The sequence below is a fragment of the Solea senegalensis genome, linkage group LG12 (genome assembly GCF_019176455.1).
Source record: "Solea senegalensis isolate Sse05_10M linkage group LG12, IFAPA_SoseM_1, whole genome shotgun sequence".
NCBI lineage: Eukaryota > Metazoa > Chordata > Actinopteri > Pleuronectiformes > Soleidae > Solea > Solea senegalensis.
In genome coordinates this window covers 21367708-21381930 of record NC_058032.1, presented here as the reverse complement: position 1 = coordinate 21381930, position 14223 = coordinate 21367708, and the positions used below count along the sequence as shown (strand labels likewise).

The 14223-nt window shown below is 41.3% G+C and overlaps 1 protein-coding gene across 9 annotated transcripts in view; it reads right to left on the bottom strand.

Moving 5' to 3' along the window:
- The window catches only part of tjp1a (tight junction protein 1a), an 82060-nt gene extending 68041 nt beyond the window's left edge, over positions 1-14019 (bottom strand). For 6 of the 9 annotated variants that reach the window (XM_044040404.1, XM_044040405.1, XM_044040402.1 and 3 more), the window contains exon 1: positions 13811-14003. In XM_044040404.1, the coding sequence (XP_043896339.1) occupies positions 13811-13936 (126 nt within the window). In that variant the 5' untranslated portion in view covers positions 13937-14003. Of the gene's footprint in view, positions 1-13810 lie in introns of all 9 variants that reach the window. The other 3 variants (XM_044040409.1, XM_044040410.1, XM_044040408.1) reach the window with 2 other exon arrangements.
- Between the last annotated feature and the right edge of the window lie 204 nt (positions 14020-14223).

The window sequence follows — 14223 nt, the reverse complement described above, 5'->3', positions numbered from 1 at the left end:
TTTTTAATGAAATATCTTCAGCTAAGACTTGACAACACCTCATAACAACACACATAACTCAGAGCTCGGGGAGTTCACGTCTCCCTTTGGTGTTTCATCACAAAGAAACATCAGGACAAATTGTCCACGCGGCCGTCTTCAGCTTCAGCTGCTCCCACAACAAACATCTCTAATAGATTTGTTTCAAAGCCTCAGTCACGCCTGCTGATTTTAAAGCCGCAGTATGTGACTTTCTGTGGTTATTTTGCCTCCGTTTGGTCTTTGTGAACAGAAACAATGCAGCATTTTTCAAATGTCGCACCCTTCACCTGAAACAGGCGAGTGTTTATTCGCTTACTGAAACTTTTCTGGCAACTTCAGCCACGCATTTGTCTGTATTTTAAAAGTTACTCACTTCAGCTTTAAGGCTAAAAAAAACCTGACCTTCACATTTCTTCTCATTTGCCTCAAGATAAGATCAAATTGTTGAACTGAAAACGCTGATGACTGTGTTCTCATCTCAGTGTTTGTGTGGATGCTTACACAGATCTGTCACTTCACTCCGCAGTGTGATCCCCAGTGGGCTTTTCTGGAATGTAAATTTCTAACTTAATTAAGCTTTTTCTGGCATCTGTGTCACAGGCAGCCACAGTAGCACAGACATCAGCAGATCATTCACTTTGTATTTTTTACTATTTAATAGTGACATATACACATTTAGCTCACATGTGAGATTAATGCGGTTGTGTTTTTTTCTTTAAAATAAAAGACAAAGAGATCCTCATTTTTGATGGGAGCTGAGGAGAAAACAAAAATCCGCTTTTATCTGTATATCATCGGATTCTTTTTTTAACATCCACTCCCTCCACTCCCTCTCTTTATGTCATCCACATCACTTCACAAACTGCTTGGAAACGACTCCAAACACATGTTAGTGATATGAAAAGTGTGTAAGCGTAAGCACATGTGGGCGACATATGAGATATATGACGTATTATGGTGGAAAAACAAAACCACCCTCTGCTGCTCAGATGGTTAAAATGGAGACCAGAGCTCTGTTTGTCCAGGACGGTTCTGGTTCACAGTGAAACTCTGCCCTCTGCTGGACAAACACTCTCATTCACCTGGTTTGTGCTCTGTGCTCGACTCGAATGCTCGAATGTCTTAGTGTGGCAAAAACACTGTTAGTGGCCACAGAGAAGAACTGCACAGTATACAAAACAATGGTAGGTACTCTCAGTTTAGCATTTATAAGCAGTAAATAAACATGTATCAGGACAATGTAATAAAACATGTCTTCACCTAAAAACATCCATTTAAACATTTGCAGCTTTTTTTGTTTTGTTTGTTTTGGGCTGAATGTGACCTTTCACCCCAAAGGCCACAGAGACCAGCGTGTCCCTGAGCTGTGTGAGTCAATTGGCCAAAGATGCTGACTCATCTTTCTTAAACACACACAAAACAGACACACACTTGCACAGCTATCTTAGTAAGGACACATTCCATAGCCCCTTAGCCCAACCTTAACCAAGTCAACTAAATACCTAACCCTTAACCTAAGTCTACTCCAAAGTCTTAACTCATAAATAGTCCCCTTTAAAATGTGACAGGAAGTGAGGACTATCCACATGTTTTATAAGTTGGTCCTCATAAAGATACACACACACACACAATCCTTGACAAAACTATGGATCATTTGCAAACATGACTCCTTTGGGATTTACACTTATCAGCCACTTTATTAGGTACTCCTAGTCACATGGCAGCAACATCGTCCGGGTGACCTGCTGACGTTCAAACTGAGCATCGGAATGGGGAAGAAATGTCATTTGAGAGACTTTGAGCATGGTGTGGTTGTTGGTGTCAGATGTGCTGGTCTGAGTACTTCAGGAAGTGCTGATTTAGTGGGATTTCGCCCCCCCCGCACACCATCTCTAGAGTTTACAGAAAAAGAGCAAATATCCAGTGCGCAGCAGTTAACTAGCGTCACTGACGCCAACCACATGGCCGCAGACCGTCTCTGAACGTGCAACACAGAAGGCCCCACGGTGAGTGTCACTCCTGCCACTTCCCGTGTACCTAATAAAGTGGCAGGTGAGTGCATTACGGCCCTACCTTCAATAGAAAGAGTTTAAGAGATGACATCACAAAGCTCTGGTCGCAGTCTGCGTTCGCTGACCGACTCTAATGAACGAGAATGTGTGTATATCCGGCAGATAATGCAGTGTGAATGATGCCAAGTGCTCATGCTCATGCTGCTGCTTCATGTCATCAACCTTTACACAGATCAAACATAGAGATCCACTACTGCTGTTGCTACAGCAACCCGTAGTTCAAAGGCAGAAGAGCATGGCGTCCGTTTCCTTTGATTTTCACTCAATATACACACAATATTTCCAAAAAGTGTGAGGAATTTCAGGACGCTGCATTCAACCATAGACGTCCTCATTTAATTAAATTAAATTAAATTAAATTAAATTAAATTAAATTAAATTAAATTAAATTAAATTAAATTAAATTAAATTAAATTAAATTTAATTTAATTTAATTGCATGAACAAAAAAAACTCCACATAAATTGACCTTAGACATTGCCCTTACAATTGTAAATAAAGGGAAGAAAAGTACGATTTCAGAGTGTTGTTTATCCTTGAAACATGCAAAGTGAGAGCCAAAGTAAACTGATGGCATGGAATTGTGTATGTGTCTCTGTGTTTTGACACGTCAAATAATGAGTGACTATAATTCAGGGTAATATTAAAATAAATATATAATGCTGGATTTTTAAATTTTCACATATTCAGGCTTTAAAAAGCTGTTTTTTTCATCTTATATGTTGTTGAGTCAAAGTTAGGATTCATTTTATATGACATTTTTAGTAGTGATATAAAGTAGCAATAATTGTGCAGAAGTCCCAAAATAGACAATTTTTATTTTATTTTTGTTCATAAAAACGATAAAAAGTGAACTTTGAACTGTGACACATTTCCAAATTTCACAAATTCAATCCGATTTTAAACATTATTAGTACCTTTTTGCTCAGGTGTGTTTATGTAGTTGGTGAATTTTTTTGTCATCAGATTGTCCAGGTTGTGTGGAAGAAAGAGGATATAAAATACTCTATATAGCAAATTATTATACCCTCTGTACTGTATATTTAAACATAGTGATGGAAAATGCTCTGTGCTCTAAGGGTTAAGATGAAGAAAGAATTGTTCTATAAAAAGTTATTTAAAAATCTCTTACACAACAGTTTTTCCCTCATCTTTTTCTTTGTTTTGATTGTGTTTTATAATTGTTCCTTGTTCTCATGTCTCAAAGACATCCTGACTGTGTGTCTAAATTAAGATTAAAAACAATCGTTAAAGAAAGACTAGGACACCTGATGACAGCTTCTCTCCCTGTCCTGTTATGGAATTCTTTATAATGCCATCAAATCAGGTCTTCAAGTCGGTGTAATCAGATTAGTGATTGCGATAAATGAAAAATTCTTGAGTACAAAAAAAAGCACTCTAATTGACGTCATTGAACCAAAATAAAGTGGTCAGTTTGTGAAATGAGGTCCCGTCTCAGTAACTCAGCCGCAGAGCAGGTCACCGCCGCCTTATTTAACGGACTTGGGCTGAGTGGCCGTGAAGACGGCGAGCCAAGTACATCCCTCAGCAGGTAGTATCCTGAAAATAGCAACCTACATCCTAATGGTGCAGAGCACAGCCACCGAGAGCAGAGGCCCCAGAGCAAGCGGTCCTCCTGAGTGATGGACAGAAACACACTCCTGTGTCTCTGCATCGACAGGCTCCGCTTAACCCACATTTCTCTTTCCAAAAAAAGTCAAAAATACCCAGATAATGCGATTGGGAGTCGAGCTACGACTGTATGAATGCATACCTTCAGTCACAATCAGTTGTCTGATATGTTCGATGAGATCCTGCTAAATATTTTCATGGATTCTTAATTGATTTATTCTTTGAAGCATGAATATTAATCTATAGAATTGCAATACCTTGACTTTAGTGAGGTAAGTACACAGTCCCAGACATAACAACACAATTCTAGATTAAAAAAAACAATGGTATAGAATTGGCATAATAATTTCTTTTGGTGTTTCGGTTTTCAGCCAACTATTTTAAGTTGTTTGCTCTCTCATCCTCCTCTTCCTCACATATACTTCACACACTGGTATAGTGAAATTAGATTAAGATGGAGCGAGAGCTAAGGTGACTCTAATTATGATCACTTATTTATCCTCAGCTCCACATACCCTGGTTTATAGCACAGTATTTCTGATTTTCCTCCAAGTACCACCAGAGGAAGCGCGCGTACCACTGTTGGCACATGTACCCCAGTTTGAGAACCATGGACCTAGCGCACAGGAAACTAAACAGGAAACTAACAAGATGGAAGGGGGAACTCCGCCCCCTAGTGGAGTGGAGGGAATCATTCAATAATAAATTTGCAATAGGGGGGATAAGGTAAATTGGACACTCTAAATTGACACAATATAAAACACACTCATCAGTTATATAAAAATCCAAAACGCTGTCTTACAAAATGAGTTAGACAGAGTGTGGGATTTTCTTTTTGTTATCATTTGTTTTACACCACTTCAGATTCCAAAAAAGTCACTTTGCAGGTTGGCAGGCATCGTGACTTCCCCAGGGACGTCTCGCTCGACCGAGTTCCGTTCTCATTTCATTCGAGAGGGAAAATTAAAAGTCAAACAGGAAATGAGAGCCCACTGGTGCCAGCATGGAGGGAAAGGTTAGAGACACAGACAAGAGATCCGTCTGTGCCCGTGGCACCGAGGAGGTTGACATTGGTGAATGATAGCAACAAACACAGGTGATCAAAATCAAACACGTAGCCTACAGGGACAAAGGTGACACTATCATCCACACACCTCCACTGATGTGCTGGAGACATCGAGTGTGAAAGCAGTTAACTCTGCACTGAAGACAAAAGGTTTTCACTTTGTATTTCCAGCCAAACACAGAAAATGATTGACTTATTGTCACTTGTACATATCAGGCCTTTTATAAATACACCCAGTTAAAGCGTGTGTCTTTCCGTTTAAAGTAGAGCTGCAACTAACGATTATTATTATATCGATCGGTGTTCGTCAAACCTGGAAATGATGATGTTCTCAAATGTCATTTATTTATTTGTTATCCAGAGCAAAGAAATTAAGTACTTAAATACTCATATTTAAGAAGCTTTAACAATCAGAAATCTTGTTTTAATCATGAAAAAAGCTTCTAAACCGTTTAATCGATTATCAAAATAGATTCATTGTTTCAGCTCTAGTTTACAGTATATTCAGTTGTCAAAATAGGTCACATTTCTTTTAAACTGCCACTTTATTAGGTACACATGGCACCTGTGCTGCCACACCTGACAATGAAGTGTCTTCTATGTGGTCTTCTACTGTTTTAAGCCATTTGCTTCAAAGTTCAACATGCTTTGAATTACATATGTAGATATTAGACTGGTCATTCCCCACTGACGCCAAAACGGTGTCATTTTCACCCAGAGAACTGCTGCTCACTGGACATTTTCTCTTTTTTGGACCATTATCTGTAAACTCTAAAGATGGTTGTGGGTGAAAATCCCAAATGAGATCACCAGTTTCTAAAATTCTGAGACAAGCCCACCTGGTACTAAAATCACGGCACGTTCAAAGTCACTCATATCAGTTTTCTTACTCATTCTGATGCTCGGTTTGAATTTCAGCAGCTCATCCTGATCATGTCTACGTGACGTCCATATGAATGGCTGAGATTGATTGGTTAACAAGCAGCAGAACAGGTTGTACCTAAAAAAGTGGCCAGAGAGTGAACGTCTTCTTTTTAACCAGAATATATGAATAAATCAGCCAGCAGCTTCATTAATTATGCAACATTCCTAGCTTCATTAAATATGTGGAATCCATAATGTTCCGTTTTTAACGATAAAACGTGTCACTATCATCGCTCATTAAGTGATGCAGAGAGATGAAAAGATACAGACATACTTGAATAGATGCACTTGACTTGACTAACAGTGGAAAGTCAAAAGGACCAAGAACAATAGACCTATTTTGTCAGACCAGGGATTTCTATTTCAGTGTCTCCAATGAAGCCTTAGGACCTTGATATGCAGCGCTTTCATCCTTTTTGTGTGTGAGCTGCATCTTCACTAAATGAAAACCTAACTTTAATGGAGACATAATATTCTCCTGGGTATTTGCGCTGTGGTGAGACCCATTATTGATCAGTGTCTGTTGCAGCCAGCGGCCAAACTATTAGGATGCTGTTTTTTTTGTGTTGTGTTGAAACATAAATCAGCTTAAAGGGGAATTCCATGAGTTTTCTACTTGGGGTTCTATATTTATAAATATGGGTAAGTAAATAGTACTTAAGAACTGGTCGAGTAAATCAGTGGTTCCCAACCTTTTTTCCTTGAAGTCCCCCCTTTGCCTATGTCCAAGACAAACCAGACGCCCCAACCCGAACCTCTGTCCACATACTAATGTTTATATGCAAAAATAGACAGCAGTTGTAGGTTTTTGTTCCTCTGCACCAGAATTCTCCTTTAATGATAACACTGCGTGTGCAATAAATAAAAACCTAAAAGAAACTTAGTGAGCAGTTAACCAACTTCTTCGCAACAGCAAATAAATAAATTTATGAATAAACTCCACTACTTCTGTCCGTGTTTTTGCCTCAGCGCTTTGTCAACATAAGAACTATTCACTCACTTAACACTTGTAACCTATGTGCAGTATTCACCCTAACCTCCCACACCCAGGCTATAAAGTAATTGTGTTGCCATGGAAACAGAGGAGAAAGGCCTAAATCCAGAGCTGCCGAGAATCCATCCCATCTCATTAGACGAGGCTGCTGTTGCCATGTGGTATGAGATGAACGCTGAAGAAATAAATTAATCCAATCTCCTCTTTCAAAAAATCCAGCAAATCGACTGGACGTTTCGCTCGCCACTCACACCGTTTCCTTCACAGTGCACAAAGAGAAAATAAACAACAAGCCCGCGACTTAAAACGGAGAGAATGATGATGCCATTTGGCTTAATTTAGCTCAGGACGGCGCGGCTTTGTTATGGCTTTTAAGTCTGATAAATTATTCAGAACAAAACATTTCAGCGCTGCGACTGGAAATGTAGCTGGGACCAGCAGAGGGATGGATGTGAAAGCAAAGCTAAAATTACATCAAAACACCAGCGCGACTGAAGGTCACTGAGGGAAACACTGTCACTCACTGAGGCTGAAAATAACTCCCAAGTGTTAAATATAGGAGGATTACATGTTTTGACTGAATTAAAGCTTATCTGGCACAAACACCTGAGTGGCAATATTTGAGCCCCACAGACCCCAGCGTGTGTCACTGAGCGTTCTGCTCCACTTTAATCACTTAACGCGGCAGCTCAGAGTAATTTATTCAGCGCTGACATTTACCTACGTGGTGCCGAGTAAAAATAAGTATGTAAGTAATATATACTGTAAATAAACAAACATGTAATCAAAGACCACAAAGATGAGAACAATAGGTCATCCTCAACCGTTGGGGGAGGGGCTGAGCTTGTTGCCGTGTGAGCAAAACACCACGACTACTTTTTTTTTTCCCAATCAATATTATTACTCATCATTCACCTTTCTTTGATTTTCTATCCGTCCATTATCCGTCTTTGTCGCTCTGCTCATTTCGTTACTCTATTTTGCCCCCGCCCCCTCTCTGCTCACCACCTCCTGTTCTGTCCCCATGCAAAAAAATGCTGACCTGCAGACTCCCTAATGTGACCAATCGATATCGCACAGAGGACAGCAGATCGCCGGACATGATAATATGAAGACACTGTTCCTGTAATGCATGCAGCCAAGCGTCCCTTCGACAACTTCCCTCAAGATCTAACCCACAAATCACACACATCACGAAGAGGGATTGATTTATTTCATTTCACTCCACATGAACTGTTCCATACGACCCTCTCACTTACAGGCATGCTGCTGTGGGTGTCATGGATCATTGCTTCATCTATCTATAGGACCAACATTGATCCTGCTTGCCCTTCCTGTCGGACATTAGCGGCGCACAGTGCCGTGGGATGAGCGAACATGAGGGGCAGAGAGCGTGTCATTATGCAGGGAGCGGCGTGCAGTTAAACAGCTAATTAATCACTCCAATCAAAATCAAAGCCACAGGGAATCAGGGAGCTAAAGCCTATAGATTTGCTGCAGGTTAATAGTGAATACAATTAACATGAGATTTGACCGGTGTCCTGGGTGGCAGGCGTGAACCCACAGAAGTGATCAAACCCGATGAGGTGGAAAAGTAACATAAACTTGTTATTCGCTAGTACAATTTAATAAATTAGCATTTTTTATGTTGATTACTTTAGTTATTATCATCAGTGTCATTATTATAGTCGTAGTCAGTGGCAGAGGAAATGTAAAACATTAAGTTTAACATACATTAAGTCATTAAATAGCCATCGTATGTCATTATGGATTAAGAAAACATGTTTAATTGAAATACTGGCTTGACTAATGACATTTTGCTGGTCGCAAACTGTTTATTTGCTCTCAGTGAGTAAGCAATGGAAATGCTGAACATTACTGAACCCAAAGAGCCTCACTACCCCTCTCAAAAACGTCTCAACCACAGAAGAAAGATACGTTTTTACCATTTTAGGCTTCATGCTTTTCTGGCATAAACACTGACCTTGTCAGCACCAGTAGTCCTCAGGGAGACCAAAACCTGGTCGTGATGAGGCAGAACCTCAGTTTGAGCTAAGATTTGAATCGTGGTATGGTTAAGGTTAGGGATAATGGTGAGTGAAGGCTGTCCACATGAATAGAAGTACTTTAAAAGGTAGTTATGCAAACCTGTGTATGGGGGTACTTGTATGACCTTTTTTGGCAAAACACTGACCTTGTCAGGACCATTTGTCCTCATGGGAGACCAAACCTCGACTAGGCAATACCTCTTTTCTGAGGAAGTGGCTATGGTCAGGATTGTGGTTCAGTTAAAATTAACTCATTTTGGTTAAGGATAGGGATAACACTGTGTTTTGGCTTTGTTTTGGCAGGACAGGATAGTTGCCATGAACCTGTGTGTGTCACAAAGCTGTAGATCTTTGAGTTTTAGATTAGTAACTGCTCAGAAAAACACCTCTTATACGTCTTTGATTCTCTTCTCTGCTCGTTCCATGTGCTAACCAGAGCTGTGAATGCTAAAGGTTGCTGTTGTACATATTTTACATATTACATCCCTTTGACTGAGCTTCTTCTTGAATGATTTAGCATGAGGAGAGCTTTAGCCCCACCCACCGTTAAACAAAAGAACAATCTTGAGGACCTTGAGATTGGTATGAGCATCAAGGATATGGTTGCAAAGCACAACTCCACAGCATTCCAACAAATTGCTTTTCTTCTTCTGGGGTGTACTGGAATTTACATGTTTTTATTAGACTTGTCATATAATTACGGCATAAAGGAGTAGAGTGGAAACACCTGTGAATGTGCATCCTTCCTGTTCTTCTGCTTCACAGAAAATAACCTCCTCCAAACACACAACTTCTTTTTTTCCTTGGTCCTGTAACTTTTCCTGTTAAGGTCCAAACAGCAATGTACGAGTGTGGCAGAAGACACTGCCGGAGGAAATCGGGAATCCTTAGTCAGATCCTCTTGTTGATGATGATTTGATCCTGTTCTTCCTCCTTCCTTCCAGCGTCTCCCTTTCGGGGTCACCACAGCGGATCATCTGCCTCCATCTCACCTCATGATCCTGTTGTTCCACTTCACAAAGGACCACCATCGCCACACGCAAACATTCTTCCTGCTCTTTTTTGCTCAACTCCCGTTTGGTCTTCAGACAGAAACGGTTCCAATAAGGCGGAGGACATTGTTGTAGGAAGGGGAAATCCTTTTCCAGATCCTCCTGTGAAGGCATATTAAATGAAACCTGTTCTTCTGCCTCACATAAAACCACCTCCTCCACACAGAAACATTCTCGTTTGTTTCATCTTCAGAGAGGAATTGTTCATACGTGGTTGAGGACATTGCTGGAGAAAATTGGGAATCCTTCTACAGATCCTCTTGTGAGAGTGAACCGATCTTGTTCTTCCCCTTGAAACGAAACCACCACCTCCACGGAGAATCCTTGTTTTTTTCTTTTTCCTGCAACTTCTCAGCTTCTTCATACAGGAATGGTTCCAGCGTGGTGGAGGACATTGCTGGAGGGGAGCAAGAATACTTTTTCAGATCTTCCTGTGAGGGTGAATTAAATCTGTTCTTCTGCCTCACAGAGAACCATCTCCTCCACACCGAAACATTCTTGTTTTTTTCTCTTTCCTGTGACCTCTCAGTTTCATCTTCAAACAGAAATGTTTCCAGCGTGGTGGAGGACAATGCTGGAGGAAAGCAGGAATCCTCCAGTGAAAGTGGATTTATCTTTTTCTCCTGCCTACAAAACCACCTCCTCAACAGAGAATGCTTTGTTTTATTTTCTTTCTTCTGCAACCTTTCAGTTTCATCTTCAGACAGGCATGGTTCCAATGTGGTGGAGGACATTGCTGGAGAGGATTCCTTTTTCAAACTCTCCTGTGAAGGAGGATTGGACCAGTTCTTCCCCCCCACATGAAACCACGCCCTCCAAAAAGAATCTTTCTTGTTATTCTCTTTTTCCTGCAACATCGCAGTATCGTCTTCAGATGTAAATTGTTCCATTGTGGTGGAGGACGTTACCGAAGGAGAGCAGGAGTCCTTATTCAGATCCTTCTTTGAAAATGGATGCATCAAGTTCAACCGCATTTGATGCCAAATCCTCCAAACAGACCAGCTTTTGTTTTTACTCTCTTCTGCCAAAGTGTCTTTGTCGTCCATAGCTTCCAAACATGTTTGCGTTATACTCATCTTGATGGAATCACTGTCCTCTGACACACGGACGCTTGCAGGAGCAGAGTCGCTGGGGGAAACATCAGAAAGGATGCAGTCTGGGTGAATGGAACCTACAGTTGATTCTGCATACTCCGTTTCCTCTGGTATGGTTGAGAGGCAGGCCCGTAATAAAAACTTGAAATCGTTCATAAAGGTTTTATTGTACATGCCCGCCTCTTCCTCAGACTCCTCATCGCTACAGGACACAAGGCCGACCAGATTCTTTATCTCCCTCTCCATGGCCTTTGTGACTTGGTCTGAAAGATTCACGGGGTTAGCGCTACCAACTACTGGCTTCGAATCCAGTCCCTCTAACAACAAATTATTGTCCATCATTGAATGGATCATGCCTGACTCCCTTTTCTTTGTCATCCTTGGTTGATTAAGGGCTTTTCTTCAAGTTTAATATCGCGTAATAAAGTCATTTCAGTTTGTTAGTAAGCCAGTTAGTCACTTAGCGGTGGTTTTTAACATTACTGCCTTCCCTTTATCGATCACATGCTATTCCTATAATGCCTGATCTAAAACAGCAATCTTGTCCTATGTTAGCTTCAGCGTGACCCACCACTGCTCAGTGAATTTTGTTTCAAAGCCATTTTCTCTTGTGATGTCATCTCTGATTGGGCAAGACATCAAAGTCCTTCTATGAAATGGCAGTTGTGGAACAAAAACAAATCGCACCTGCGTTCATTAGGTTATTTCTTATAATACAATACATTATTTCTTTACTTTTGTCACCAGTGTCACTTCTGCCACTTTATAAGGTGTCATGTGTACATTATAGAAAGGCTGGGGAGTATTTGTAAAATCCCATCATCACCTATACAAATGTTTCCAGGGTACTTCAACAGTTCTTCAATAGCACGGTATTTGTACACAAACACGCATAATCACAACATTAATCATGAAAATGACAATTGGATTTTTAGCTATTCAAATAGCAAAGAAAACAACCACCTTGTGCTTGATGAGTTTCATGACTGCTCCAGATAACATCATTGTCAGAGCTAACTTTTAATTATTCATCATCAGCCTCTGCAGCTTCAGCCCCACCCACCACTGCCCTTAGTGAAGTCAAGTCTGGAAACATGTTTACATGTAAGGGGCGGGAGGGTTGGAGTTCCAATTATACAGCCTCGAAGTACCTCAGACCATTCATCCATCCATTGTCTACCACTTTATCCTCCACATGAAGGTCAAAGGTCACTGGAGTCAGGGCGAAAAGCAGGCTACACCGTGGACAGGTCGCCAGTCCATCACAGGGCCAACAACAACAACAACCATTCATTCTCACATTCACACCTATGAACAATTTAATAAGTAATTACACATGGTCCAGCAGAGGGCACTCTGAGTGCAGCTTGACCTTAGAGTGATGAAGATGAAGGACACAAATCAGCACCAAATCGTGTGGAAGTATACACCAGAGAAATCTGCTGACGCACTTATTAGCTTAGCTGTTACCTCTAATAATTCATATTTTGGGAAATATCTAAATATCTTCAAAGGACTAGTTTCCACACATATTTTTTTGTTTGTTTTTTTCAAACATGATTTTTGGAAAAGAGTGACGGTCCGCGTGTGTGTGTTTCATCATCCACGTTGGCACGGCCGGCCGTCACCCTGTCACCTTGCGACTTCCTCTGTCCACCTTTAAGCCTCCTTCTCATTAATAATGGATTCACTTGTTGTGAACTGCAAACGTTGCCTCCTCTCACTCTCTCCTGCGATCACAGCGAGTCGCTCTTCTCCTGCTCTGACGACACACTGACAGCTGCTGCTCAGGGGGAGAATAATGACCACTTACACAGAGACACCAGCCAGTTGCCAGTTAAGGCCGGCTAAAGTACACCATGACCACACACACTTTAACACACACAGGTCGCACACACTGCAGACTGCCAAGCTGGAGAGGAAGAGTGGGGGTGGATGAGGAAATGTCACACTGTGAACATTTATCAGAGGAGAAATCTACACAGGGTCAAGGCATTAAGAAAGGAGAGAGAAAGAGAGAGAGAGAGACAGTCAGCGGTGATGTGCAGGAGAGATTTATCTGTGACTGAGTGCCCAAAAAAAAAAAGGAAAAAAACAACCTCACCAAGCATGCATTAGTAGCCTGTTGGCACGCTGTACATCATAAACTGTTGGTCGCTTTCCCAAAAGCCACATCACTCAGACACATACAGTAGCTACACACACACACACACACACACACACACAAGTTGACCGGTGGAGAGAGAGTGGGTCAAACGCAGTTCTCAGCTCAATGGACAATCTCACAGTTAGTCAGGGGTTTTTAGGTCCGAGCAGCTTATCCAATCATTTATATCAGATTAATACTTTTCATGAGAATAAACCAGTCAGAGTGAGAGGAAGGGAGAAAGGAAATATTGCATAAGCAGAAGTCTGGTGTGTGTGTTGATGCTGTAGCTGAATGAAAATGTCAGGATACTAAATATTTGTACTTGTGCTTGAAAACATCAACTGTATATTACAGATTATTTTTAAACTACAGTGTCTAACATTAGGTGATTTCTGTTGTTGATGATGTTGCTATTCTGCCTCTGTTTGTTCTTCATGAACAGACAGAATGGAAAGTTATTCGTATGCCGTGTCCTTCATCGGAAAAAAGGCTCTGTCAAGCAAAAACGGTTGTCCTGTCACAGACTGCTGAACAGCCCGGTTTTTATCAGCGGTAGAGTTCCTTCACTGCTTTTATATTTCCGTGTGCACACATTTATTTACAGGAAAAATCGAACCAAGAAATGCAACTTAACTAAAGTGCTTTCATACGTGACGGTAAGCTGAATATTCTGGTTGAATAAAACAACACAATGTACCTCACAATGATTTGCAAACTAATCAATCATGGATGTATCGCTGTTGTTGGGTGCAGTCTTACATTGGAATCGAGCAGATCAATGCTGTCCAGGCTCTTGCTGCGGTGAATGCGGCCTTTGATGCGACGCAGAGACGGTTTTCCTTGGCTCATGGGCAAAGAGAGGGTGGAGGTGGCAGGCAAAGCCATAGCACCAGCGCCACCGGTAGCACCAGAGAGCCCATCTGAACACCCGGGTGACGCTGTGGGCGACGTATCTCCATCCGGCGGGGTCACCCTGTGAAAAGAAACAAAGGCAACGTTAAAGCTCCAGTGTGGAATTTGGACACCTTGAGGAATTCTGAGGAATTACCAAAACACTGCCCCGGGTTTTGGTTTCTTTTTAAAGGTTATGCATTACAGCTTGGCACAGCAGCAGCGACGGCTTCAAACACAACAAGGTGCACATGTAAAAGTTTCAGTGGATTCAAGTGGAT